The sequence below is a fragment of the Selaginella moellendorffii genome, unplaced genomic scaffold (genome assembly GCF_000143415.4).
Source record: "Selaginella moellendorffii unplaced genomic scaffold, v1.0 SELMOscaffold_24, whole genome shotgun sequence".
In the NCBI taxonomy this organism is placed as follows: Eukaryota; Viridiplantae; Streptophyta; class Lycopodiopsida; order Selaginellales; family Selaginellaceae; genus Selaginella; species Selaginella moellendorffii.
In genome coordinates, this window is record NW_003314285.1 from 1,204,288 (window position 1) to 1,230,053 (window position 25,766).

Below are 25,766 nucleotides of genomic sequence, written 5' to 3' on the forward strand. Positions count from 1 at the left end.
TAGTTTAAATGGAAAATCTATTGATACAACTTGCGGGGCAAATCTTGTTGAATATGAACATGATGATGGTGATAATGTAAGACATAGATTGGCTACTCTATTAAATTTATATCATAATCGTATTCTAAATTTACGTGCAAGATTTGTTAGAATAGTGTTTGGTTCTTATGCTATTGAGTTTATGGAAAAAAATTCTGCACATGGATTACCAAAAATTCAAAATACTATATCCAATAATTTACTTGATTATAGAATTGATCTCACTACTTTAATTAGTAACATGCCTTAAAATTCCTTAAATGCTACTGAATTTTTATTATCACCAAATAAGAAAGGTTATTTATATTTACATTTAAATTGCATTCTTGCTTTATATGTAAGAAATGATATAAAATGGTATAAAGGATCTTCAAATTTTAAAAACTCTGAATTTAAGATAGAAATGGATGGGAATATTGTACTGTATTCTGATAATTCAATTATGGTTTGGTCTCCTAATATATATTGTAATAACAAGAGAAATTGTGATATAGTAAAAACATTTCTTTCTCTTCAAAGTGACTGTAATTTGGTATTATATGAATCCCATCAAAAAACATTTTTAAAACATCCTAAATTGAAGGTATTGTGGGCTTCAAATACAAACCCATGCAATTAATTGTAATTTCTTTCCCATGCCCTTTGCAAATTAAGAGAAAACTGTGATAATTTGTATACAATAGTCAACAATTCTCAAAAGAAATAAAAACTCTACCTACTTCAATTGCTCCCTTAGAGGAACTCCTTAATAATCTGTTTCTAGATGTAGTTTAGATTTACATGCAGTTTAAGGGTAATTTGAAGTTAAAAGTGGAAATATTTCTCTTTCGATTCTAACGCTACATTCTCACGGCGATCGGGCTGCGCACAACGTGCACTCCATCTTCCCAGGTGAGATCCGAGAAGCTCCATTTCGGCGCTTGGGGATCCGCCGTTATGGATCCCTTGGCGGAGACGGTGACGCTGTAGGTCAGCTTCTGTCCGGCGCTTGTGAAGCTCAGCTTGGTGGGAGTGACCGAGATCGAGATTCCCTTGGCGCTTCCCACGGAAGCGGTGTAGGTCGCGCTGGGATTTCCCACATTGGTCACTGTCCTCTCCACCGTCTTGCTGGATCCATCCAAGAGGACTGCGATGGAGGGATAGTTGAGGCTGAAAGAGGTGTCGTTCTTGGGGCATTTGCTGCTACTGTCGCCTGTGATGTTTTGGATTTGCTTGGAGGTATAGCCCGAGTTACAGAGATAGGTGATATAGTCGAGAGGATCAGTGTCGTAGACTAGTCCTGGATCGACTGCTTTTGCTGGTTGGATCTCACCGTTTCCAACGTCGAAAACAGTCGCTGCCTTGTTAGTGCTTGGATCGACGATTGTTTTGTTGGTGTTGTCTTTGGTGATAGCTGCCAAGAACACTCTTGAGTCTCCAGTTTTATTTTGTTTTCTCTCGACTTACCTGTGGTCATGACTGCTGATTTGATCGCCGCAGGACTCCATGTTGGGTGAATGGATTTCAAGTAAGCGATGGTGCCACTGACGTGAGGGCACGCCATGGAAGTTCCAGAGAGAAAAGTGTACTCCACGAACACTTCCTTTCCATTGTCAGTGTCGGGGATATTGCTTGGCCAAGCTGCTAAGATCTCGACTCCTGGAGCGGTAACGTCCGGCTGCAACGCGAGATAAGTCACAAGCTTCATGGTATGTCTTTCGAGTACCTTGATGATATCCGGACTGATTGTGTGTGGACCTCTTGACGAAAACTCCGCTACGACAGGTGCTGGCTTGTAAGGAATCGTTGTTCCTCTGAGAATTCGTGATTTACGACTGCACAGAAACCACGAGGCCAAGAGTAAGTTTCCATCACCTTTTGATCATCTGTTATACTTACTTGGCTGCTATTTTAGCATCCTCGTTGATCTCCCTGTCGATTGTACTGGCACCGACTGTGAAGATCCAGGGAGCACCGTTGGACACCGATCCAGTAAATGGTCCAGAGTTTCCACCAGCGCAAGAGACCATGATCCCTCTTTCGACGGCGTGATAGGCACCAATCGCAATGACGTCTACGCTGTAAACTGCGGGATAGCCTCCGAGTGAGATGGACAGGACATCCACGCCGTCGTTGATGGCATCGTCGAAACCCGCAGCGATGTCAACCTCCTCGCAGCTATCCGTCCAGCAGACTTTGTACATGGCGATCCGAGCATTTGGAGCTCCTCCTCGGGCCGTGCCAGGAGCGAGTCCTCTCTTACTCGCGTGCGGAACCAGGCTCCCAGCAGCTGTCGACGACGTATGAGTTCCATGTCCAACCGAGTCTCTCGAGTTCTTGTATGGACCCGTCGAGACTTTCGCTCCGTTATAGTATCTGGCTCCAACGAGCTTCCTGGTAAGGAGTTCATTCATCACTTTAGTCTTTTCTTCTGGCAAACTATAACACGTACTTGTTGCAGTTGACAGTCTCATTGGCTTTGGTGCCTGGTGGATTGACGCAAGTTCCTTTCCAACGAGCTGGCACAGGTCCCATGTCGGTGTCCTTGAAACTCTCCGACTCCGGCCAGATTCCTACGCACAGAACAAGTAAGCACATCGAGCTTTTTCGGGCGAGCTTTGTGAAGTTACCTGTGTCCAGAAGCCCGACGATCACGTCAGTGGGAGCACTTGGAGATCCAGCGTGACTGCTTTTGGCTGGCATGGCCATGCCGAGGAAATCCCACGAGTGTGTTGTCAGTGGATGGAGCGTTTTGCTGGGATAGATGTTGAGGACCTCAGGCATTCCTACACAATGGTAACGATCGGTTTGTACTTTTCATGTGTTAAGCAATGACTAACTGGAGATTGTTTCGGCCTCTTGTTCGGTCAGGTATGCCGAGAATCCACTGAAGGCGTACTTGTAACTGAAGATGATGGACGAGCGAGCATTCTCGATGCTGCAAGACAAATTCTCGGAAGCGTGAGCCTCGCCAAGACACAAAGGGAATCGATCAAACCTTCCAACAGCTCTTGCAAGTATGTCATGGTGGATCAAGGTGAGCTCGCTCGATTCCACTCCTTTGCTAGTTCCCAGATATGCGATATAGGCCTGGAAGTTTTTCCACTTTCAAGCTTAAGCACGCTGGAAATCATTCTCACCTTCTTTGTAGGAGACCCGAGAATCGCTTGGCACTGGAAGAGCAAGCAAGCAAGAAGTAGAAGCTGGAAAACCATCTTTGCTTGCTTGCTAGGCTTGAGAAGCTATGGAGGAGAAAATCTTATTTATACTTGCGATTAAAATTGTCGTTTAGAATGTGTTAGAATGTGGAAGATTCTTTAGCGAAGAACTATTGTGAATGCTACTCAACGTAGGAATTTCTCTGGGATTGTAAAAGACAGGACATTACTGTCACTATTTCACGTTTGACTTTTTTTGTTTTTACGCGAAAGGGCTTCACAGTTTATTTACTTGTTAATTAATGGTAGAATCTTAATCTTTTTACAAAGCTCCAAAGAGCTTGGAGCTGTTCTTGTGATTTTTTACGCGGCGGTGGCTGGATCTTTGCCGCAACCCATGAGCAAATGCGTGATCATCATGTTTCCTCGTCTCACCGATTCGGCCAATCGTCCCACCAGCGGGAGCTTCACTGTGTCTCTCGATTTTAATGGCTGCTTATGCCACCTGAAAACACGAAGTAAGTCTCTAAACGAAGTAGATCATGGCTTACAAGTCTTGGTGGCTGATCACTTTCCCATTCTCGACCTGATCAAAGAAGAAAGAATCGAAAACTGTGAGAGATTCTTCTGACGAAAATGGAAGAGATTCTTCTCAAGCTTTTCTTTAATACCTTGAGCTTGATGAGTGACGGCATGTCGATTTGCCGGCCCAGAAACTTGTAGTGTTGGACGTTGTCAATGCGAATCTCTCCATTCTCTGGCTCCTCCACAACGCTGTAGTCGTCCGAGATTCGTCCCTCGCTAAACACCTTCCAATCCATCGATGCGTTAGAAGCGGAATCACTCGAATTTGTGGACATGGCTTCTCTTCTCTTACCTTGGGAATGGAGTAGAAGGCCGATTTGATCTGCGGGACACTGCGCAAGAAAGAAATCACATAGAATGAATCGATCGATCGAGAGAGCGATGCCTTGATACCCGTTTGCGCGCATCAGCGGGTCCTCAAACGTGGCATTCGATGCGTAGACATCAAAATCCGCCGCGTTCGCCTTGCAATTGTATCTAAAACCATGAAATCTCGAGGGATTGGCAGCGAAAGCAATCGAAATGGCGCACTTACAGGTTGAGAATGTGAGGAAGAATGCTCCGCGCGAGCTGACTCAGGCCATCTGGCGCCAAGAACGCGTCAAAACGATACGCCGATCGATAATTCGATGGAAATCCTACCTTGTGTCGCGTCGCCCTTGGTTGCCGCCGATGGATCCGCCATAGCCGACACTCCACAGCTCAAAACCTTGCGTCTACAAAGAAGGCTACTAGACTGTAGAAACAACGCTTTGGACATTTACGTTTAAACAGTGTTATGGATAATTAGGGTTTACACGTGTCGCGTTTGCATGGCCTAGTGGATCCGTGGCAATCCTACGGCTGCCCACATGGCGAGCAAGTACCGTGACGCGATCGCGACCGTCCATCGTGGTTAATGGCAAAAGAGAGTAAAGAGAGATTCTCATTTTCTTTGAGCTTAATCTTTTGATCGATCGATCGAATTCTTGTCGCGGCGATGGAGGCGAGCTCTAATCTGGCATGGACGCTGATCCGGGAGGAGAGGTCGCGGATCGCGATCGCCACGGTCGCGGCGCTGGCGCCGCTGGTATGGGGAGGTCTGGTTTGGGTGTCCAGGCTTTCTTTCATCGGGCAGATCATCGCCGGGACCGTCATGGGGATGGGAACCATGGGGGCTTTCCATTACCTCGGTGTCTATCGGACGCGCAAGCGAATGCACAAGGTAATTCTTTCTAGAGTGAGGCCAATCGTTCCAGATGGTTTTTAAATTCTTTCTTCCCGCAGGCTGTGACAATCGCGCAGCTCTCCATTGCTGATGCTCAGGTTCTAAAGAGATTTCTTCCTATCGAGGCACTGCCAAGCTGGATCCAAAACATCACAGACTTTGAAAAGGTACCGGACGATCACATTAGAACTTCTATCACTTTGTGCTTGACAAAACCAACTTAAACAGGTTACTTGGCTCAACAGGGAGCTCGAAGAAGTTTGGCCTTTCTTGGATCAAGCAGCCTCGGAGATGATCAGGATGCAAATCCAACCAGTGCTGGATCAATACAAGTTTGGGCCGATCCAGAAACTCAACGTAAAGTCCGTTACTCTGGGAAAGGTTGCTCCTATGATCGGAGGTATGTGCGTTCTTCGTTCCTCTTTTTTTTGTTTTCTCAGCTCAATCGTTGTCCTTTCTTTCACCAGGCATTAAGTTCACTGGCGTAGGGAAGAACGAAGCAATGGTGGAAGTTGAAGTCGACTGGAGGCATGGTGAAGATCAGAAGTTTACTCTTGAAGTACAGACAACTGGACCGGATTTCACTGTTCAGGTAATGGACTCGTTTGTCTCGCTTGGAAAGTGTATGTTGTGATTCGCAGGTGAAAGACTTTGTCTTCTATGGAATTCTGAGAGCTGTGCTCAAGCCTCTGACCGACCAGTTGCCGTGCTTTGGTGCCGCTGTGGTTTCGCTGAGAGAACCTGTAAGTGTGCTCCTTTTTATTGACATCACTCATGTCTTGTTCAATGCACAGCCTACCATAGATTTCAAGACTAAGTTCCTCGGCGGTGACCTGCTCCAGCTCCCTGGTCTGGATGGAATGATCGACGTGAGCATAAACTTTTCTTTGGTTTGAAGCTGTGTTTCAACTTTGCTTTGGTTGGCAGGAAATCATAAGGAACGCGGTGATGGATTTGCTTGTCTGGCCGAATAGGATGGTGATTCCAATACTTCCCGGCGACTACAGGTATCCCGGAAAGATTGTGTGGATTGTTTTTCTTATCCTGGCCATCCTTGGCTTGCAGCTTTATGGAAATGCGACCTGTCGCTTATCTTGAAGTCCACATCATAGAAGCCAAGCGTTTGCTCAACAAGGAAACGTTCGGCAAGTCTGATCCCTTCGTCTATGTGTACGTCCGACAAAAGCAAGAGCTCATGCAAAGAACGGCCACCAAAAGCAACACGAGCAATCCCACTTGGAACGAGCACTTTATCGTCGACGTAAGCAAAGTCTAGATTCTCTTCCACTGCTTAAGTTTCTGTTTCGAAGGTCGAGGATCCCCAGACCCAGAAGCTAAACCTCAGGGTGATGGACTCGGACCAGATGAACGCTGCTGATTTTCTTGGCTTTGCCGAGATCCCCATTCGAGAGGTAAAGAAACTTAGAAAGACTCGTCCATTTCCTCACAGACAGAGACACCTTTTCTTTCAGCTGGAACCAAACACCCCGAAGGATATGTGGGTGAAACTCGTCAAAGATCCTCGAAAGCCTCAAGACGAGAAAAACCGAGGGGAGATCCATCTCGTTGTCGCGTTCAAGCCTCACAAGCGCATGAACGAAGACGAGCATGAGCTCTTGCCTGCCGTGCCAGAGGGCGCTGGCGTCGCTCCTCCCACCGAGAAAAGCAAAGAAGACGAAGCCAAGAAGAGCGTCTCCACGCCTGAGCAACCGGAAACCAAGACCGCCACTCCAGCTCAAGAACACGATGGTGGCGGTGGTGATAGAGTAACAGCAGGTGGATTGGTGCTAAACAGGGCTGCGAGACCACCAACCAATGAGCCCATCGAAGGAACAAATCCAGAAGCTTTACCGGCAGAGAAGAAAGAATCGCTGGCACCATCGACTCCAACCAAAGAAAATGCCAAGGCTGCCGGGACTGAGACGATGAACCAAGATGGAGCTACCGAATAGAGTCTGGAGGAGAGCGGCAATAAAGGTGAGAACTTTGAAGATCACTAGTGCGACGTAGTGTTTTATTCTCAAGAGTTTCGTTGTTTTTCCACGGAAAAAAAGAACTCTTCGTTCTACGTTACCAGGGGTGGTAGCACACTATGTACATGCCTCTTGAAGATAGAAAAAGAACTTTCGGAGCTCTTGGCACTCACAAATGTTACCCCCCTGAAAGAATTTTTTCTTTGTTTCCCAGAAACTTGGTCAGTTGATCCAAGCTCTATCCTGTTCTAAAAAAAAAGGTTGTCATGAACCTATGAAGCACAGATTGATTGTACACACCTCACCAGGTTCTAACTTACCGGGGCTCCATGCTTTCGAAGCGACTGTACAAAGCTTTTCTTTCAGGAAACAAAAGGAAGCGAGAGGCCCTTTTCTTCTTCCAGTCGTAGCTTCACTGTCGTCCAGCAGTGTGTTCGTCGTCGTCGTCAAGTCTCGAGAGGTCCACTCACTGCTGCCTTGATCCTGCTGAGAGCCACCCTTACGGGAACGCAAGCAGCCACAGGCCAGTTCTCTTCCTCAAACTCACGTCCGTTCCAAGCTCTTCCTCCGCCTGTGTTATTCACTCCTATCCCCGTCCCCTGTAAATGTACACTGGGCCTCTGCTCGCTCGCGATCGACGACAGCGTCCTCGTCTTCCTCGACGACGCCACCACCTTCTTCACCAGCCTCTTGGACAGGCTCTCTTTGTGTGGCGGCTTGGCCTTTCTCCGCGAAGAAGAGCTTCCGGCAATCCCTTCCTGTCTAAAACAGGCATCCTGTTCTTCGTCGGACGTACCGCCCTCGATGGCCTCCACAACCACGGGGTATCCAACTACAGCTCGCCTGGTCAGTTTGCTCGCTAGTAGAACCATTGGCACCGACGGCTTCTGGACGATGCTGTCTTTCTCCACTGGAACGTCCAGCCATTCCTCCTGGTACCATGCGGTTTCCTTCTCGGTCTTGATCTGTCCGAGCCTCGAGGGTGGTCTTTTCGCTGTAACCTGTTCCGTGTCACCCGACGCACCTTCGTCGTGCTCCTGCTTTACAAGAATCCTTCTCGGTGCTGCCCCTGGAAAACGCAAAACTTCATTGGTTAGCAGCAGCACCACCTTTTTTCACGGCTAAAAGACAGACTAAACCTTCTTCTCGCAGCTTTCTCAAACACCGTCTCGCCCTCTGGTGATCCGTTTCGTACCCTTTTCGTGCGCTTTCAAATAGTTCCTGAAAAGGACAAGTCAGAAATCGCGGGCAGCTGACAAAGAGGCGACTCACATTGCTGAAAAAAAATCTTCCTCTCAGACTTACTTCTTCAGAGGGATGAGATCCATCGCAGCAATCACCGGTGGCATGACCGGAGAAACTGCAGCAAGTCCTGTCGGCTACACCTGTCGTATTGTTAGAAAAATCCTCTCTGCAACCTTCGGCGACTGAAGAAGTAAATTCCACACCCATCCTCTCCAGCCCCCCTACAGCCTGGTTTCCTTCTACAAGAGCATCATCCTCGTCTACTATGTGCATCAGCTCACCGTCACCCGACAGAAACTTTGCACTGCTTTCCAAAACCTGCGTAAGCGGCCTCCTGCGGTCACGCTTCCTAAGCGATCCTTCCTCCCCTGCCCCGCCAGCCACAGTTCTCTTCCTCTTTGTAGTAAACGACGGAACTTTAATGCCATTTAACGTTGAGCCCTTCCCACTCTGAGTCACGCAACTCTGGTGATTCTCTATGTTCTCATCGTAGACACTGGCAGACCTTCTCCCTCTTCCGGCTGTTCGAAGTCCGAAGTCCTGCAATCCCCGCATTCTACGGAGTCCTTCCACCTCGTCCTCGTCAGGGTTCCACTCTTGCTCTTCTTGCCCCCTACCGGAGGAGGAAAGCCCACCAGAGTTATCGTCCTCTTCTGGATAAACTCGAGAATTCCCCGAATCCGTGTCATCGTCTGATACTATCGGTTTTACCACCCGTTTTCGTCGTGATCGTGAGCGTGAGCGTGAACGAGTGCCTTCGACAGTGCTTACTTCCCTCTCCCCGTCATACTGTTCCCTCTTTCTGTATGCCGAGGACTCCACGAACCCGGACGAGCACTCCAGCTGCTGCCTCTCCAACTCCAAAGCATGGAGAATAGCATCCTCTCGCCGTGCATACTTCTCCCTCTTCTTGGTTGGCAATCCTGCTACAGCCTTGGCCTTCTCGATGCACTCCTCAAAATCTCCACAGCGGAAAGGCTTCACCCTCTTTGATTTCTCAATGTTGTACCAATCGCTGGTAAAGACAAACGGTGAGAACCACCATACTATTCTCAACAAGCAAAGCACCAAAGACCATCCAATATCGACCAAGAAAACCACGAAAAACCATCCAAGATTAAATTTTTCCGGGAGATGGCACCTCCAAACCAGAAGGAAAAGAAAGATCATCCAAGCAAGCATGGCAAAGCAAAATGTAGGTTCTTACACGCTGCCGTCCTCCCTCCCGAGAAGCTTGACGGGAGTCCCCGATCTGGGTGAGAGGAGATTCGCTGTAGAGAGCTCGGAGTCCGAGATAATTCTCCCCGGCCACCACGATCCATTCCTGCGCCTCACCCATACAATCGTGCCTACTGCTGTATCTACATTCGTGTAAGAATCCCTGGAAGAGCCACCCATTCTGGGCATGCGTTGGCTTGACCCTTCCCGATCTCTCACCTACAGCGACAATCCCGCCTTGAGATTCCGGAGGAGGCTGAGGAGCTCGTCCAGGCGCTGGAACTGCATTGAATTGTCGCAAATCCGCGCGCTCTTGCCATGGGGGAGAGAGATCGACAAGGCCCGCGACATGAATTCCCGATCCGGGTCGCGATTCTTGCGCCACACACCTGCTGCCGCCTTGGCATCGTCGTCAGCGGATTCCGATCCAGCGCCGCGGCGGCGCCACGAGCCAGAACGTCGCAGCGCCCTCACGCGCCATAGCTAGAGCTCCTTCCGCGCCAAAACCCTAACCCTAGAATTGACTTCATCATCGTCAACACCCCACGCGACCTCTCTCCGCCGCTCCGCCGCCGCCAATTTTACCTCCACCACCGCCGCCGCCACCAGCGGGGATTCCACGTGGTTGCCCTAATATTTTCTTTTCTTTTTGCCACGTAGTTTTCTATATATATGGGTTCTTTGCAAATCAAACCTAAGGAAATGGACGAGGATGGGAATGAATACAATCATTTTACTGATGATTCGGAGGATGAAATACATGAGGATGAGGAGGATGGGGATCTCCTCGCTATGCAATTCGAAGATGCTTATTCCACCCACGACACTGGAGTTACGCTTACAGATCCAACACAAATTCTCCAGCACCAAATTCTAATCCTTCAGAATCGCTTGGAAAGCCTTGAGAAATTCGTGGAGCGATTAATTTGGCTGGTCGTTCTTGGCTTGTTAGCCTACATCGTTATAGGTGGGATGTGGCGCTATATTTCAATCGCTACTCGTGAATAACTATGATTGGGCGATAATTCAATTTATCAAGCTCAACACTTTTCACTTTTGTTCCTAGATTCCTCCTCGTACAAGGATGGATTGATGGATGTAGCATGAAGGGTGGCAAGAAGTGAATCTAGATTTACACCTCAACCAGGCAATAAACAATTGTCTCTAAATCCATGGTTCTAAGAACTCATTAACATGAATGATTAATTAAAAAAAATATTAGATTTAAACTACGCATGTTCGCGGAATATTTTTGCGCTCTTCATAGTTTTAAAAACGAAGGAAAGGTTTGATAATGAGAAATGGTGGATGCGGTTGTCTACAAGGGCCAGATCGCGTCGGAATCGATCATCGAGCAAGACCGGCTCGCGAGGCTTGTGAAATCTTGCAAGAATCTCGCAAGCGCCAGGCGAATCCACGCCCAGATCGCCGCGAGCAAGCATGCCAGGGACAATCGTTACCTCGCGAATCTCCTCGTGGAGATGTATGCCAGGTGTGGGAGCCTGGACGATGCCAGGAACACGTTCCTCGCGATCCGGGAGCCCAATGTCTTCTCCTACAACATCGCCATCGCGGCGCTCGTCCGGGGCGGCGATCTGGCGGCGGCGCGAGAGATCTTCGACGCGATGCCAGAGAGGGCGACGGCGTCCTTCAACACGATGCTCCAGGGGTACGCGCAGAGGGGGGAAATCGCGAGCGCGGAGAGATTGTTCGCGGAGATCCCATCGCCGGACATTGTCTCGTGGAATTCGATGATAAGCATGTTTGCACAGGACAGGGATCTTGAGCGCGCGCAGCGGCTCTTTGACGCGATCCCGGAGAGAGATGCGCTCTCTGCGACGTCGATGATGCTCGCGTACTCCAATTGTGGACAAGTTGATCTCGCCGAAGATCTCTACTGCTCTACTCCAGTTTGGGACGTACTAATGGGTAACACCTTAACATCTTGTTATGCCCAACATGAGAAATCTTTAGATGCTCAAAGAATCTTTGACACTATGCCCGAATGGGACATAATCTCTTGGAACAGCTTACTATCAGCAAATGCCCAAACTGGAAATTTGCTGTGTGCTCTTCAAAAGTTTGACACTATGCCAAAGCATAACCTAGTAACATGGAACACCCTAATAACCGCTAGTGCGTATTCTGGTAACGTGGAATATGCTGAAGAACTGTTTCAAAGAATGCCCGAGCGTGACGAGGTAACTTGGAATGCCATGTTATCTGCATATGCTCATAACCGGCATCTGGAAGAAGCAAAACGTTTCTTCGAAGAGATGCCCTCAAAGAATGTGGTTGCGTGGAACATCCTCATGCATGCTTACTGCGAAGAGGGTAAGCTCGATGAGGTAAAGGGATTGTTTGAGAGAATGCCGTCTCGAAATGCCGCTACTTGGACGTGCTTAATCGAAGCAAATGCCGATTATGGGCACCTGGAAGATGCTCAGTCTGTCTTTGACAATATGCCAGAAAGAAACGTTGTGACATGGACGAGTCTGGTGGCAGGTTATCTATCAAATGGACATTTAGGTGGCGCGAAAAATGTGTTTGATAGCATGCCTGAGAGGAATGAGATCTCTTGGACAACAATCATAGTAGCGCTTGCCAAGAATGGGCATTTCGATCAGGCCAAGGATCTGTACGACCGGAGCCCGGCCAGAGACCTCGTGGCCCAAAATGCGATGGTAGCAGCGTATGCACGGTACGGAAGGCTCGAAGATGCAAAGAAGTTTTTTGATTCAATGCCTGAGAAAGACGTGACAACGTGGAATGCTCTGATGTCTGGCTACAAGAAGGAAGGGCTTTTGAAAGAGGCCGAGGAATTGTTTTCGAGAATTCCAAAGGGCGATGGAGTGTCATGGAACTTGATGTTGGCAGCTTACTCGCAGTGTAAGGGTCTAGACAAGGCAAAGGAGATGTTTGATCGAATGCCCGAGAAAGATCTCTTCTCCTGGAACTCCATGATGGCCGCTTACTCCCAAAACGCTGGAATCGAAAATGCGAAAGACATCTTTGAGAAGATGCCATGCCGGGACACGGTGTCCTGGAACTGTATGATTCAAGCATATGCTCAAAGATCTCAGCTAGAAGAGGCTTGCCAGGTATTTGATGCCATGCCGGAGTTTCTCAAGGACGAGTTCTCGTGGACTTTGATGATCTCTGCGTTCTCCCAAGAAACAAAGATTGAGCAGGCCAAGCAAACGTTTGATTCCATGCCAAACAAGAATGTAGTGGCGTGGACGTCAATCGTGGCTGCTTATGCCGACAATGGTCGAGTTTGCGGGGCCAAGAAACTCTTTGATTCCATGCCTAGAAAGGATTTGTGCTCGTGGAATGTGGTTGCTTCCATGTATGCTCGCTATGGTTTTTGTAGAGAAGCCATCGAGATCTTTAAGATCATGTGTTTGGAAGGATTTGATCCGGATGGAAAGACTTACGTGATTGTTCTTGCTGCTTGTTCCCACATTGGTCTAGTTCGCGAGGGTCTGCAAAAGTTTACGTGCATGGAGATGGATCATGGCATTCTAGCGCAAAAGGATCACTACAGAGCGCTTGCTGCGAGCTTTGGACGAGCAGGAGAGCTGAGGAACGCGGAAGACTTAACGGTGGCCATGGATGATCCCGATGGACAGGCCTGGAGAGCGTTTCTCGGAGCTTGCTCTGTTCACTTTGATGTTCGGCACGGGGTTTCTGCTGCAAAACATGCGCTTGTGGTAGGACCTGAAGCTGGCTCTGCTTACATTCTTCTTTCAAACACTCTGGCCTTGGAAAACACATTAAAAACAAGCTATAGAAAAGTTGTATACTAATTTTAAGTGAATCCATCACAGTTTAGGTTTGTAATCATGGATTTGGGACATGCTCGACTATGGCGAGAGCTCGAGGATATCGAGAGGGAGCCGCTGGAAGGAATTCGTATCCACATCCATGATGGTAGTAACTTACAGCATATGTGTTTGATTTTATCGCCCATTAGTGGTCCATTTGCGGGTCACAGGTTTCACTTGGATGTCCGTATTCCGAAATCCTATCCCGATCATCCTCCAAGGGTGACCATGCAATCCATGATCTGCCACCCTAATATCACCAGTGGCAATGTTCGTTGTGATGGTTTCGATTCGGAGTACACTCCCGCTTATAGGCTCAAGTACTTGTTCCTCCAGCTCTTGTGCTTGGTCTCGAGTGATTTTATCGCAAAGCGGGAATCGGAACCCTATGACATGGTGGAGTATGCTGCAAAAGATTTGAGCTGGATGAACTGCAAGTACTATTGTGGGATTTGTGGGTTTTTCGGTCAGGATCTCCCGGCTTTGAATCCGATAGATACGACTACAAAGGTGGCGGAGGAGAAAGTTGATGGTATTTCAAGTGACCAGGCAGGAGAATCTGCGCATTCTTTGCTTGAAAAGCTGGATGATGATACTATGAGAGGGGTTTTGAGCAAAGTTAACGACCAGGCCATTATACAGTTGACGGTTGCATACGGGAGTATGAAAGAGTTTATGGAATCCAACAATGTGTTGCTCGAGAGGAATCTCTTCTGTTCCTACACACGCAAGTCTTTTGAGGAGGACGGGACCGTTCTGGGCCTCCGGATGGATTTCGAGAAAAATATTGTCACGGAGTTTGATCCCATCTCCTACGAGGCCTACTTCCAGAAGAACACCGGGAACTTTCTCCCACTGGCCCTGAGCGAGGCTCATTTCAAGCGAGGAAAGGGGATCCTCGATTACAGCCTCAAGCACTTGAGTGGACGCAACGATTGGAGCCCCGAAACCGTGCTCGAGAGCATCCCAGTCGTGATGGACGCCATGGCCGGTTCCTTCATATCACTCAAGATCCCATCGTCCCAGAAGTTCCTTAATGTGTTTTTCCTCTTCTACCATCTCTTATGGAAGCTAACCAAGGAAGATCCGGCCCTGGCTCTCGAAATCCGCTCCAAGATCGACCAATTTACGAAAGATATCAAGTCCCGAGCAAGAGATTCGAATCCAAACCTGGGAGCCTTCCTCATGTATGCGCTGGTGGATCCGGAGGTGGATTGTAGCAAGCTCGGTGGCCTCGTCCTCAAGGAGATCCTCACGAGGAGTGCGCTCACATATCTAAAGAAACATCCACACCTCGCGTATGTGGAGCCAGGCGACTATAACTCAGAGATACGACTCCAGCAAACGTTTCAGGTGTGCTCCGCCACCCTCAAAGCCCTGGTCTTCCAGGTCAACTTTGTTCATCTGGCCAAGACCGTTGACCCCGTGGAGCTGGATCGAAGGTATGGTTTCCCGGCAGAGGATGTGAGCACCAAGCTCCTCAAGCTCGCGAGAGACGCTGCGGCATTGGAGAGCTGGAGTGATTTCCTCGCGCAGCTGAAAATCCAGGCCACCACCCGCAATATTCTCGATCTCTTGAAGGCTACCATGAAGGCGAGCGAGAAGAATGGATACCATCGAGTTCCATACTCGCAGAACGAACTCTATTTGCTACGGAGTAAAGTGGAGCCGTCTTGTCCGGAGCCGGAGGCGTTCACGAGGCCTCGCAAGGTCTCTCGCAAGAAATACAGCTTCAAGCCGCTCAAACAAAAGAAGTAGTCATTGCTACAAGGTGAGCTTCCATCAAACTCTCTTTCCTGTTTAATGTTTGCAATCTCATTACCTTACTTCCCATCCTAAACGTGTGATCTCTATTCTCAAACCAATACGAACCAAGTTTGGCATAAAATGGTTTTTCCGTGTGTCAACTACAGTGGGAAGAATGTTCCTGATAGAAAAACCCAAAGAATGTCCGGATAGAAGGAAAAAAAAAAAGGTACAGAAGACATATACCGTCAGCGAAAGAGGCGACAATCACCACCAGCACCAGCACCGGAAATTTTTGGACATGCCAGGTATGAATAGTTTCATCACGTTGCACGAAATATAGTCCGGACAACGTGCCAAGAACAAGTTAGTCTTTTCGCTTTGAGGATTTCCAAGGGATGGCAAGGAAAAATGGAGAGAGTGGATGCAAAAGTCTAGACATAACAGGAGGAAAATGCGAGCGAGCCTGCCGCCTGTGATCCAGAAAGATGTTCGTTCTAAGCGGAGCTCTGGAAGAAGAGAGAGCCCCATCACCACTTCGAAGCAAAGATGGAGGAGAAATGTTCAAGGTACCTTTGTTCACCAATCTCTCAGCGCAGCAGCGGGTCATCTTCTCAGCCAGCAGCAACAGTTCAGCCAGGCGCAGCAGCGAGGCAGCGAGAGTTCTCCTCGGGAATGCAAGTCCTCCACAGCTGCAGGAGGCGAGTAGCTTTGGTGAGAATCAAAACTTCAAAGCTCCCGGTTCGGTACCTTTCAAGTGGGAAGAACAACCCGGTAAGCCGAAGTCGCCGTCTTCTCTGATCTACTCGAGCTCTCCCGGGAGCTCTCCACTGTCGTTCCTCCAGCCACCTCCTTGCCTTTCGATCGGAAGAACTCAGCAGCAGCAGCAGCAGCAGCAGCAAGGACTGTCTCCTCGGCTCGCGGAGAGGATCAAAAACATCCTCCAGCTTCGGCTAGCTTCACCACTTCGATCGCCAATCTCGTCACTCTCCAAGGACTCAAACTCCCCCGGAGAGATGAGATCTTCTCCAGTGAGTATACTCGATGCCAGCGTCTTTGGAGCCAGTCCAGAGTCGTATAGCTCGTCGTCACCGAGTAAACGGTGTTCGTTGTCCTCAGCAGCGTCCTCGAGGGCTAACTTCCTGGAGCATCACGCCGTGGAGTCTCCGCTGAGCAGTGGAAGATTTAAGAAGCAGCTGAGTCTGGAGATCTGGGACCGGTCTTTGAGAGAGTCGTCCTCGTCGTCCACTGGCTGTGGTTTCTTCAAGAGCATGTTGGGATGCTGGAAGCTGCAGCACAAGCTCGTCGACCATGACACTTGTCGTGGTTCTTCGCTGGAGAATTATCGCGAGCAGCACCACCAAGATTTCTCCAGCAGTGATCATGTCTTAGGAGGCGAGTTTGAGAGCTTCAAGGAGAGATCATACGACGACGACGTCGACTGCGGCGGCGGGAGCTCCGAGTTTGATGACCAAAGCCGGTGTTTCTACGACGAAGTCGAAGCTCTAGAGATGGCTGAGGCCGAGATCAAGCAGCCGGCCGACGAAGTTCATGCTGTCGACGATGGAAAGTTTGCGACGTTTCCAGTCTCGGCGGCCTTCGTCTTCTCCAAGCCAGCGTTGAAAAAGAGTGGCGTGGTGGCCGATCGGAAGTTGTCCAAGAGAGTGAGGTTTCTCATCGAGGACTACTCGAGCGACGATAACGACGAGCCGCGAGAGAAGAGCGCCAAGAACAAGGCCGACGATATGTTTGACGACGCAATCTCCACCGAGGACGAAGGCTTCCAGCGGCCTGTACGATCAGTCATAAGGAGGAGGAGGAAGAAGAACTTGAATTCGTGTACCTCCAAGTTTCTACACTCTCCTCAGAGTCTAGAAGAGATCTCGATATCTCCAGGAGCTCAAGCAACGTTGGCCAGGTATGGATCGTTCGAGAAAGCCTCGAGGGAGACTTTCCATGCCATCGCCACCTTCGACTTAGATGCTGTGGACTCGTCACCTGATCTTCAACCCATGAAAGATGTAGCTCAAAGGCCACCTCCCGGTGGTGTTCTTCGATTCACAGGATAAACATTCGCTACAAGTAAATCATAGTTTCTTGTGTTTCGACACATGCGTAAGCCTGTGCATGAAACATTATTAGTAACACAGCTGAGAATGATCTTCTCGCCAATATCAAATAAGCAAAAAACTGTATACCCGTCGCCAATACCAACAAAACTTGAAGCAGACCGAATCTTTGTACAGCTACGCCCTCCCCGAACTTCAAACCAGTAATGGCTCGCACGTAGAAACCTGTTTGTTCTTCCTGTGAGTCACTGCTGCTGTGAAGTTCGAGTGAAAAAGCTTTTCAAGCCGGCAGGAATGAGCTCCAACGAGTTCCGTGACTTGAGGCTCGTCTCGCGGCACAATCGCGTAGTCATCCCCATACTCGTCAAGGCCTTCTTCCAGGAGTTGCCAGAGCATTGCCCCGGCACACGCTTCTCCGTTTCGTGCCGAGTCGAAGGCCGCGTCATACATTGCCTTTAAGAGCTCAAGCCGGTGTCTCGTGCTAGATTTCGTTTTGAGCCCAAATTCTGTGACCAGCACCGGCTTTTGCAATCTCAAAGCACCGTCTTGGACGTGCGTATCAACCCATTTAGAGAATCCTTTGAGCTGTTCCTCGAAGCTCACCTCGGGCATCCTGAAAAAAGCAGGCTACGTGAAACTCTGATCAAAGAAAAAGAGAGACAGTCTCACCATATATCCGGATACGCATGAATCGAAGCGAAATCTATAGTCGAGAGAAGGTGGTTGCGTATGAAATCCGAGCCAAGGAAATCCGCCCAGTGTCCTGGATTGGCTACTAAGCTGTCGGGACTCCAACTATTGTAGAATCCTTCCAGTCCAACAGTTAGCAGGTGCTTGCTGTCCAGGGACTTGACGTACACGGACATTTCTTCGATCCAAGTCTGCGTCCAAAACTCTGGTATTTTAAGTGAAACTTTGCAAAAGTAAAGAACCTGTAGTGTGTTTCCCGAGGGATCAATGATGCAGCGTGGTTCGTTCATGAGCTCCCATGCGAAGATGGCTGGCTCGTCTTTGTAGGCCACCCCGGTAATGCTGTTCACTCTTGTTAGTATTTTCTGCCACAAGGAAAAACAACAAGATCTCAACGAAACGACTGGCTGCATTGATCTACCTTGACGTGAGATTTGTAGTAGTCTTTGATGGTTGGATCGGAGAAGAAAGTGTCGTTGCTATAGCCGACGTCGGCATTGGCTTGACGAGCCCAGTAAACGTACTGTCCTTTGCCACCGAATGCTTCCAGATTATTTGTCAGGCTCAGCAACAACCTGATGTTGCGACGACGGGCTTCAACGATTACATAATCCAGAGCCTGCCTCAAGACAAAGAAGACTCAGGATACTTCAAAAGAAAAAAGAGAAAAGTTTTCAATGTAGAAAAACCAAAAACGATCCTAAGAGGGAGAAGAAGAAGAGTTAGTAGGACAATTCTCTTGAAATGAAAAGAAACACTTCTATGACGAAAATCCATCCTAAGAAGGAGAAGAAAGAAAGTGCTATGAAAAAAAACCAAAACGAATCCATCCTAAGAACAAGAAGAGGAAGAAAAGATCAGAAGCTACTTAGAACACTTATCTTGAAATGCAAAGAAACACTTCTATGACGAAAAATCCATCCTAAGAAGAAGAAGGAAAACTATGATCCTAAGAAGAAGAAGAAAATCTCACGAGCTACTTAGAACACTTCTCTAGGTAGAAAAAAGAGAAAAAGAAACTTCTAAAGAGCAGCACTACCTATAGTACCTTGAAAACGTCCTCGTCGTAGTGGCCAGGAGATCTTTGCAATGCATGGTAGCCAGCATCGTTGAAAGCCCAAGTTCTCACAAGGTTGAGCCCCATGCCGGCTCCATCGTCGAGGATGGATCTCACATTGGACCGGCTGAGCCACTCCACCCCCTCGCTCATCATCCAGTAGGAATTCCAGCCATTGATGTAGAAAGGCCGGTCATCCACAAAGAACTGCGTGCCATCCCTTCGCACAAACCCCATCTCCGGGAGCTTGATGGGCAGCCGGATATTGCCATTGAGGATGAGGTATCCAATCCCTATAATCCCCAGGATCGCAATCGCTGTGTAGCTCGCATAGTTGTTTACCATGCTCGATCCACCGATCTAGCCCCCGGAATCTGAGAGCTCAAGAGCTGGAATCCAAAGCTCTTGATCGACCTGCAATACCTGGCCGCGCTTTGTAGAATTCCCTTCCCGGAGAGATGGCGACCTCGCAGCGTACTCGCATTTGACTAGTAGAGAGATCGATCGATGCGCGAATGGATCGCGGACGAAAACTTCCCTCGCGATGTTACGTTTCATCAGCAATGAAGAGCGTACGGTGACGGTGTTTAGTACGAAATAGGAGGTCCAAGGCTCGATTCTCCTTAGCACAGCACTAGGGCAAGTACAAACTGGGTGGTCGTGGTTCGATTCCTGCGAGTAACAAGTAAATTTCTAGGGTTCTTCGTGAGGGAGCCGCAAGAGGTGAGTCCGCCGCCTCGCCGATTGGTACAATGGCAGGTCGGGGCAGGATGCGAGTCCCTCAGCAAGGAGTCGCAATCTTGCGGCCTCACGGCAGGGGCTCCATGGTCGTGCCGCCTCCGCCGATCATCGAGCAGAAGCTTGCGGCCCAGCACCTGGAAATCCAGCGCCTGCTGACCGAGAACCAGCGATTCGCGGCGACGCACGTCGCGCTGAGGCAGGATGTGGCGCAGCTCCGCCAGATTATCTCCCAGAACGACGCCAAGATGTCGGCATTGGAGAGGGAGCTGGAGCAGGCGAGGAGCGAAATCAAGACGGTGAATTCGCATCGCCAAGAGCTCCTCCTCCAGGCGCAGCAGATGACACAGGATTTGCATCGCGCTCGATCGGATGCGCAGCAAATGGCCGTGATGAGGGCCGAGAATGACACGCTCCGCCAGGAGCTCCAGAGGCTCAAAGCTACTTACGAGCCAAGCAGTGGCAGCGCTGGCGGTGGTGGTGGCGGTGGTGGTGGAGTTTCTACTTCTGCTAGTGGCAAGGATCATCAAGAACAGCTCTCCAAGGAGGTGGAGAAGCTCCGCGCAGTGGCAGCATCAGTGAACTATCCAGTGGCTTCTTCCAGCGCTCCATACGTCGCCAATGGGAGTGTGGCCGCCACTCCTTCCAGCGCTCCTGTGGAGACATGGACGACGCACTACGCTCCAAATGGCTCTCTCTTCTACTACAACACAGTCACGGGTGTGACGCAGTGGGAGAAGCCGGCCTCGCTCGCCGCAAGCCAGGCCGGGCAGGAGCTCCATTCCAATCCACAAGCCGCGCTTCAGCAAACCATGCACCAAGTTCTCATCCAGCAGCATCAAGCTGCCGCCGCCGCCGCCGCGTATCAGTTGAGTGGTCACTCCGCCACTCCGGGCCTCCAGCAGCAATTCCCACAGCAGCTGCTCTACGCTCCTCAGCCATCCTCCCAGATCACAGGAGCTCCAGGACCAACCAACTTACCCGGTACAAGTCAGCCATCTACAAGCCAAAACCCGTTGGCATTCCTGGCGCGATCCTCAGGTGCGTCTTTTCTTGTTTTGATTCTCTCTAAGCATCGGCTTCAACCATTTTCAGGAGTCGTCAACCCTTCACTCAAGCCCGACGGTGTTTCTTCACGGCAATCTCCCTCAGCTGCTAACAGCCCCTCTAGGCCACAAGGTGAGTTCTTTCTGTGAGGATCTAGCTACTTCTCATCCTTTTCGTGTTTTTTCTTCTTTTTCCAGGTGCGACGTTGTCAGTGTATGGGATCTCTGCCGACTACCGGGACTCGGACTTGGTGGACCTATTCAAGCCTTACGGGAGTGTTTTATATGCCAAAGTCGCTACCGCCAAAGAAATGGCTGCGGGCCAGCCGTGTGGTAAGCCAAGCCATTTTTTTCTGTTCTGTAGTTTCTTTTTTTCTCTGTCCTTCATTCATGCGAGCTTCCAGCTTCTCGACTTTCAGTGTTCTTCTATAGCCACTTTCGTGTCCGTCGTTCGCTTCGCTCTAGCTAGAAATGATCCGAGACGCTTACCTCTATCCGAGCTTGGCCAAAACCAACGAGCTTTTCCCTTTTTCCCTGACTGAAAGATCCTTGAAACGATTTCCTGCCAAGTGCTTGCAGTTCGCCCTCGTTATTTACTTCTACAGTACCGATTGATCGCATCAGATTTCTTATTTCTCGTTTGTTTGCAAATCTCCGGTTTACTTCAGGAACTGTGACAATGGACACGAGACGGTCTGCCGAGGCAGCCATGACTGCCATGAATGGAGTGTCGATCTCTGGCAGTGCACTTGAGATAAAACTCCAGCGTGACCAAGACGTTGATTTTCCTTCCAAACAGAAAAGTGGTGCTTATCGATCTTCTTACTAACGCTCGCGCGATTGTTTCTCTATAATTCTCCTGGCGTCTCCGTTTTTCTTTTCTACGAAGCTAATCCGTTTATCCATATTCTTTTGCTACTCTAGTTTTGTGCAGGTCTTGCCTTCTCTGTGATGTTTTTGCTGGTTGTCACAGGCTTTCCTTTGCAACAGATGTGAAGTAAAGATTCACGTTGGTTTTTAACTTTCGTCTTCTATTAAAGACTCAGGCTCCTGTATTAAAGACTCGGACCGGCTGCAAAACTTAGATAGGGAGGCGCCAGGAGCCAGAGTCTTGTAATGGAAGCTTCCCATGTTAGAACCTAAGGAAGATTTACTGTGCTGATGCACCAACCTAGAGCCCTCTGTGCCACTGTGAGCACGCTCCACCTCCACTGTCCCAAAAAGCCCTTCATTAGTTGTGACGTAAAATAAATTGATTAAACTGGGCTCTAGCTCTATCCCTTCTTCCTCAGCCTGTGACATTTAAGAGGATACTTCAAGAGTCATTCCTTATCAAAACATCTTTCAACAGGGTGATATAGAAAATTGGGTGTACTTTCACCCACCTCATTTGGCAACTTCACTTGGTAAGCCATATATTCAAGACTTGAGTATTTAGGAGACAATTTATCACTTCTCCAGTCTCCTTATGGTTGTATGACTTTGTGATACTGAAAATATCAATTGCACATAAACCAAATTGCCAACCTTGAACTTTTTAAATGTTTGATACTCATTAGAATACCTCTTAAATCGGTCTTGAGCCACTTGCAAATACATTTAGAATTTCATCTAATTCTATAGATAAACTCTTTGATTCATTTTAGATTCTTGAGATCTAAGTAAACTAAGCTCAAAAGCTGTTTTTGGATGATGGCCATATAAAGTATGTTGCCATGTTAACTATTGTTATAAACAAACTCCACAAGGAATAAAAATTTATCCCACTATCTTTATTGCATATGAACAGTGCATCTTAGCATATCCTCAACCACCTAATTAACTCACTCAATTGTCCATTTGTTTGAGGATGATTTCTACTACATAGCTTAATGCTAATCTTTATGAATTTCACAAAGCTTCTCCAAAATTCATTTATGAATTTTGAGTCTCTATCACTTACAATCTTTATTGGCAAACTAAACTGAGGAAAGATATATTTAAGGTATACTGCAACTAAGTTCACATGTTTTGCTACCTTTTTCAAAGGAATCAACTTTAAAAACTTGGTCAATTGATCCACAATGACCCAAGCTTGTTCATTTTAGCTATGTGTTCTTGGAAAATATATGATAAAATCTGTGGATATGCTTATCCATCTATCCTCTAGGATAGACAATGGCACCAAATGCCCTATTGGCTTTTCTTTTGGTACCTTCACTTGCTAATAATTTTTGTCTATCTTACAATACTCAAGAATGTTATTTTTCATGTTCTTCCAAGAGAACTTGTACTTGATCGACTTGTAAGTCTTCATTCTCCCAAAATGACTAGCCTCTTGATTGTCATATTATTAATAGAGGACATGGTTGATTAGTTCATCAATTTTTACCTTTTACCCTATGATGATTTACTAGAGGATATCCACAGAGCAAAATATAAACCTTTGGCTATGTGTTCAAAGGCAATGGAGTGGAACTCAGGTTTTAGAGCATGGGGCCACTAAACAAAGGGATGGAGCCAAACTCTTGAACATTTAATCAATGAGTAAAGGAATCAAAGCATAGAATGACTTTTGAATGTACAACCCAAGGAGTAACTTAGACTCAATTTACACAAGTTAATTAGTGGTTATCATGAGTTGTTTTATATACCATAGATAAAAGTAAACCCCCACTAGGCTATAAATGGTAAATAGGCTAGTCTATAGCTATTTAGCATAACACTAATAGATCCTTCCTAGGTATGATTATGAGTGGATTAATTAAGACTACAGGGATTAGTCTATTAGTCAAGTTTATTGTTATGCTCTCTTATACATTTTTTTTAGATTGGACTGAAGGTAGTGCAAATGAAAGTTTGATATATAGTCAAAGTTAAGATAAAAAAGAAAGTCATTAAGGATGAAAGATCAAATAGGAAAATCATCTTTTCTTTAAGAGATGATTTGTAACGAATTGTAATATCATTACTCATATTCACATCATACAATCAAAAGTCCTTATTTTGATGTATGTTGGCTATAAAGGTTTTATAAGTAGTGAGTCGTGGGATGAATAATAATGAAGTGCTAAACCATTTTTCTTAGACTTGCTATTGGAAGGTTTAGATTACAATGCTCAATGCTTTTTAAAAAACTTTGCTATTGCTCTTTAAGTAGTTTAGTGTTGGATTAATTTTGAGTTTGGTCAGAAGGAAAGTGATATGAGCTTGTTTATATTGTAAAAGAAGTTATTGTAGCACATGTGGTTTTCACCTTTTATCCTATGGTGATTTACTATAGGATAACCAAACCTAAACCCTTTATATGCCATGTATCACATGCCAAGTGCCACATGCTACGTGTCCAAAAGACAATAGAGTGAAACCCAAGTCTTATGGCCTTGGGCCACTTAATGAAGGTACAAAGCCAAATTCCCAAGCTTGTAGTTAAGGAGCAAAGGAACTAGAGCATGGAATAACTCTTAAACGTTCAACCCAAGGAACAAAGGGATTGGAGCATGGAGTGATGTTGGAATAGTTCTAGAGTTTTCAACATCCCAATGCTAAGACCAGCATGCAAAATAGAGCTAAACAGAGTTTAGTGTTATTTCAGTGTTATTTAATGCAAGGATATAAGTATTCCACCAATGTGGAACTTGGGCTTAAACCCAAGTCAAATGCAAAACAAGGACAAACACACAAGTAAGAGCTAGATTATGTATTAGGTTAGTCAACTATGCCTAATCTACCCATTATCTTTACTATATATTTGGAATCCTTCTTTTGAGGAATGCATGTTTTGGGCTTTCACCCTTAATCAGCCTTAGTACTAGGAGTTAATCTTTGGGATTAAATCAAAACTTACTAAATAGCACTAGATTGCAAATTTAGAAAAGGGACCAACACTATTGTATTTAAGACAATCTCTACATTCTGTAAATATACCAAAATAGCAAATTTAAATACTTTCCATAATAATAATTGGGACTGAACTGATATAAAGTGCATAATAGCAAGGGTGTTTGACAGACATGATAAGCTATCATCTGACAAATATTGAGAGACTAAACTTAATATCGTGGGGGTTCTTAACACTAGCAAATGCAAGTCAACAAATGAGTTTCTCTAACCCAAGTATGTTTAACTAATAGCACTAAGGAATTCCGTTGTTATGCTCATTTTGTCAAATGCACATGTGAAGACTAATTTCTCAACTAGCTTAAGCGGAGACTGAAAAAGGGAACAAAGATATCAACCTCTTGACATTGTGGCAATAAGGAAAGAATATCTAAAGGACTAGTTAACAGGTAACTTTCAATACCCACAGTCATATTTGCAATAGTGTTGTAAATCTATTTTAGTGGGTTGTGGTATTTATATTGCATTTTGTCAAATTGACTTAGCACTTGACATTTATATAAATTTTTATAATAATGGTAGAAACATTGCTTGTGGTATTGCTTAATTGATGATCAAGTTATTATAATTGTGATATTTATATTATATCTATGTAATCCTAAAAAATATGTTTATAAAGTTACTTTATCAAACGATCATCAACCCCAAAGTGGTTGATAGTGAAGCTAGTTCACTTGCATGTAGTAGAATTGTAATAACTTTGACTAAATTATCAAAAGTGATTCATTGTGCTAAACTAGTGTTGGTATTTGAGAGTTTGCCTATTGAGGTTTTTGGAAGGGTTATAATATTTATTTGTTATAGTTTATCTTTAGATTTATTAGCACTTGAAGTAAATTGTTAAATGGTGAAAGTGTGGGTAAAGGAAATCTAAATTGAAGAAATGAAGGTTCTGACAAACTTCAAAATATTGAAACATGTAAATATTTAGGTTAAAAGTTTCTACTAAAATGAGTCATTTAAAAACAAGAACTTATCTTTTCTAAAGCTATATTATTTTACTATGACTACTACTATAGTTGTTATATTTTGATTTGACTATATGTTTTTGACTAATTTTATAGTTGTTATATATTTACATACTTTTCGTTCATTCAAAAGTTTTTTCTAGGGTTCTTAAGAAGATGGGAAACAAGGAAAACAAAAAATATATAAATAAAAGTTGTAGTACAAAGGAATGTGAAAATGTTCACTATTATAATTGTCGTGAATATGACTGTGGATATCAAGAGTTACCTGTTGGTGAGTCCTTTTAGATATTCTTTCCTTTCTGCCATGATGGTAGGAGGTTGGTATTGCTAGATCCTTTA

General features: G+C 46.5%; 8 protein-coding genes and 1 pseudogene across 10 annotated transcripts; 5 read left to right on the forward strand and 4 right to left on the reverse strand.

Annotated features, from left to right (window-relative positions):
- Positions 1-878: 878 nt before the first annotated feature.
- On the reverse strand, positions 879-2,811 carry LOC9658384 (annotated as a pseudogene).
- Positions 2,812-3,449: 638 nt separating this feature from the next.
- LOC9658385 lies at positions 3,450-4,527 on the reverse strand. The gene is made up of 7 exons (XM_002974397.2): positions 4,404-4,527; positions 4,297-4,345; positions 4,155-4,238; positions 4,054-4,093; positions 3,848-3,985; positions 3,728-3,762; positions 3,450-3,681 (listed from the first exon to the last, which is right to left on the reverse strand). Exons 1-7 carry the CDS (start codon positions 4,519-4,521, stop codon positions 3,540-3,542), a joined length of 606 nt encoding a protein of 201 aa, XP_002974443.2. The 5' UTR covers positions 4,522-4,527; the 3' UTR covers positions 3,450-3,539.
- A 160-nt stretch (positions 4,528-4,687) lies between these two features.
- LOC9658386 (synaptotagmin-5) lies at positions 4,688-7,113 on the forward strand. The gene is made up of 10 exons (XM_002974232.2): positions 4,688-4,965; positions 5,028-5,135; positions 5,197-5,368; positions 5,436-5,560; positions 5,610-5,711; positions 5,763-5,837; positions 5,896-5,975; positions 6,034-6,229; positions 6,279-6,380; positions 6,441-7,113. The coding sequence occupies exons 1-10, from the start codon at positions 4,741-4,743 to the stop codon at positions 6,918-6,920; spliced, it is 1,665 nt and encodes a 554-aa protein (XP_002974278.1). The 5' UTR covers positions 4,688-4,740; the 3' UTR covers positions 6,921-7,113.
- A 212-nt stretch (positions 7,114-7,325) lies between these two features.
- On the reverse strand, positions 7,326-9,931 carry LOC112347811 (uncharacterized protein At1g51745-like). 2 transcript variants are annotated; one of them, XM_024679261.1, is made up of 4 exons: positions 9,394-9,931; positions 8,214-9,201; positions 8,081-8,162; positions 7,326-8,010 (listed from the first exon to the last, which is right to left on the reverse strand). In XM_024679261.1, exons 1-4 carry the CDS (start codon positions 9,591-9,593, stop codon positions 7,388-7,390), a joined length of 1,893 nt encoding a protein of 630 aa, XP_024535029.1. In that variant the 5' UTR covers positions 9,594-9,931; the 3' UTR covers positions 7,326-7,387. The 2 variants fall into 2 exon arrangements, with proteins under 2 accessions (XP_024535029.1, XP_024535030.1); XM_024679262.1 differs by having other exon boundaries at positions 8,247-9,201; positions 9,394-9,929.
- A 774-nt stretch (positions 9,932-10,705) lies between these two features.
- LOC9657685 (pentatricopeptide repeat-containing protein At4g02750) lies at positions 10,706-13,213 on the forward strand. The gene is made up of 2 exons (XM_024679118.1): positions 10,706-12,310; positions 12,488-13,213. Exons 1-2 carry the CDS (start codon positions 10,706-10,708, stop codon positions 13,211-13,213), a joined length of 2,331 nt encoding a protein of 776 aa, XP_024534886.1.
- LOC9657686 lies at positions 12,986-14,989 on the forward strand. Its single transcript, XM_024679120.1, has one exon. The coding sequence runs from the start codon at positions 13,250-13,252 to the stop codon at positions 14,987-14,989; it is 1,740 nt and encodes a 579-aa protein (XP_024534888.1). The 5' UTR covers positions 12,986-13,249.
- A 29-nt stretch (positions 14,990-15,018) lies between these two features.
- LOC9657687 lies at positions 15,019-17,046 on the forward strand. The gene has a single exon (XM_002974235.2). It carries the CDS (start codon positions 15,466-15,468, stop codon positions 17,044-17,046), a length of 1,581 nt encoding a protein of 526 aa, XP_002974281.1. The 5' UTR covers positions 15,019-15,465.
- On the reverse strand, positions 17,000-19,363 carry LOC9657688 (mannan endo-1,4-beta-mannosidase 5). The gene is made up of 5 exons (XM_002974398.2): positions 18,785-19,363; positions 18,158-18,355; positions 17,979-18,101; positions 17,716-17,927; positions 17,000-17,659 (listed from the first exon to the last, which is right to left on the reverse strand). Exons 1-5 carry the CDS (start codon positions 19,136-19,138, stop codon positions 17,242-17,244), a joined length of 1,305 nt encoding a protein of 434 aa, XP_002974444.2. The 5' UTR covers positions 19,139-19,363; the 3' UTR covers positions 17,000-17,241.
- A 126-nt stretch (positions 19,364-19,489) lies between these two features.
- LOC9658387 (CUGBP Elav-like family member 1) lies at positions 19,490-21,482 on the forward strand. Of its 2 annotated transcripts, XM_002974236.2 has the most exons (4): positions 19,490-20,572; positions 20,627-20,710; positions 20,776-20,910; positions 21,246-21,482. In XM_002974236.2, exons 1-4 carry the CDS (start codon positions 19,546-19,548, stop codon positions 21,404-21,406), a joined length of 1,407 nt encoding a protein of 468 aa, XP_002974282.1. In that variant the 5' UTR covers positions 19,490-19,545; the 3' UTR covers positions 21,407-21,482. The 2 variants fall into 2 exon arrangements, with proteins under 2 accessions (XP_002974282.1, XP_024535139.1); XM_024679371.1 differs by lacking the exon at positions 21,246-21,482 and having other exon boundaries at positions 20,776-21,234.
- The last annotated feature ends 4,284 nt before the right edge of the window (positions 21,483-25,766 follow it).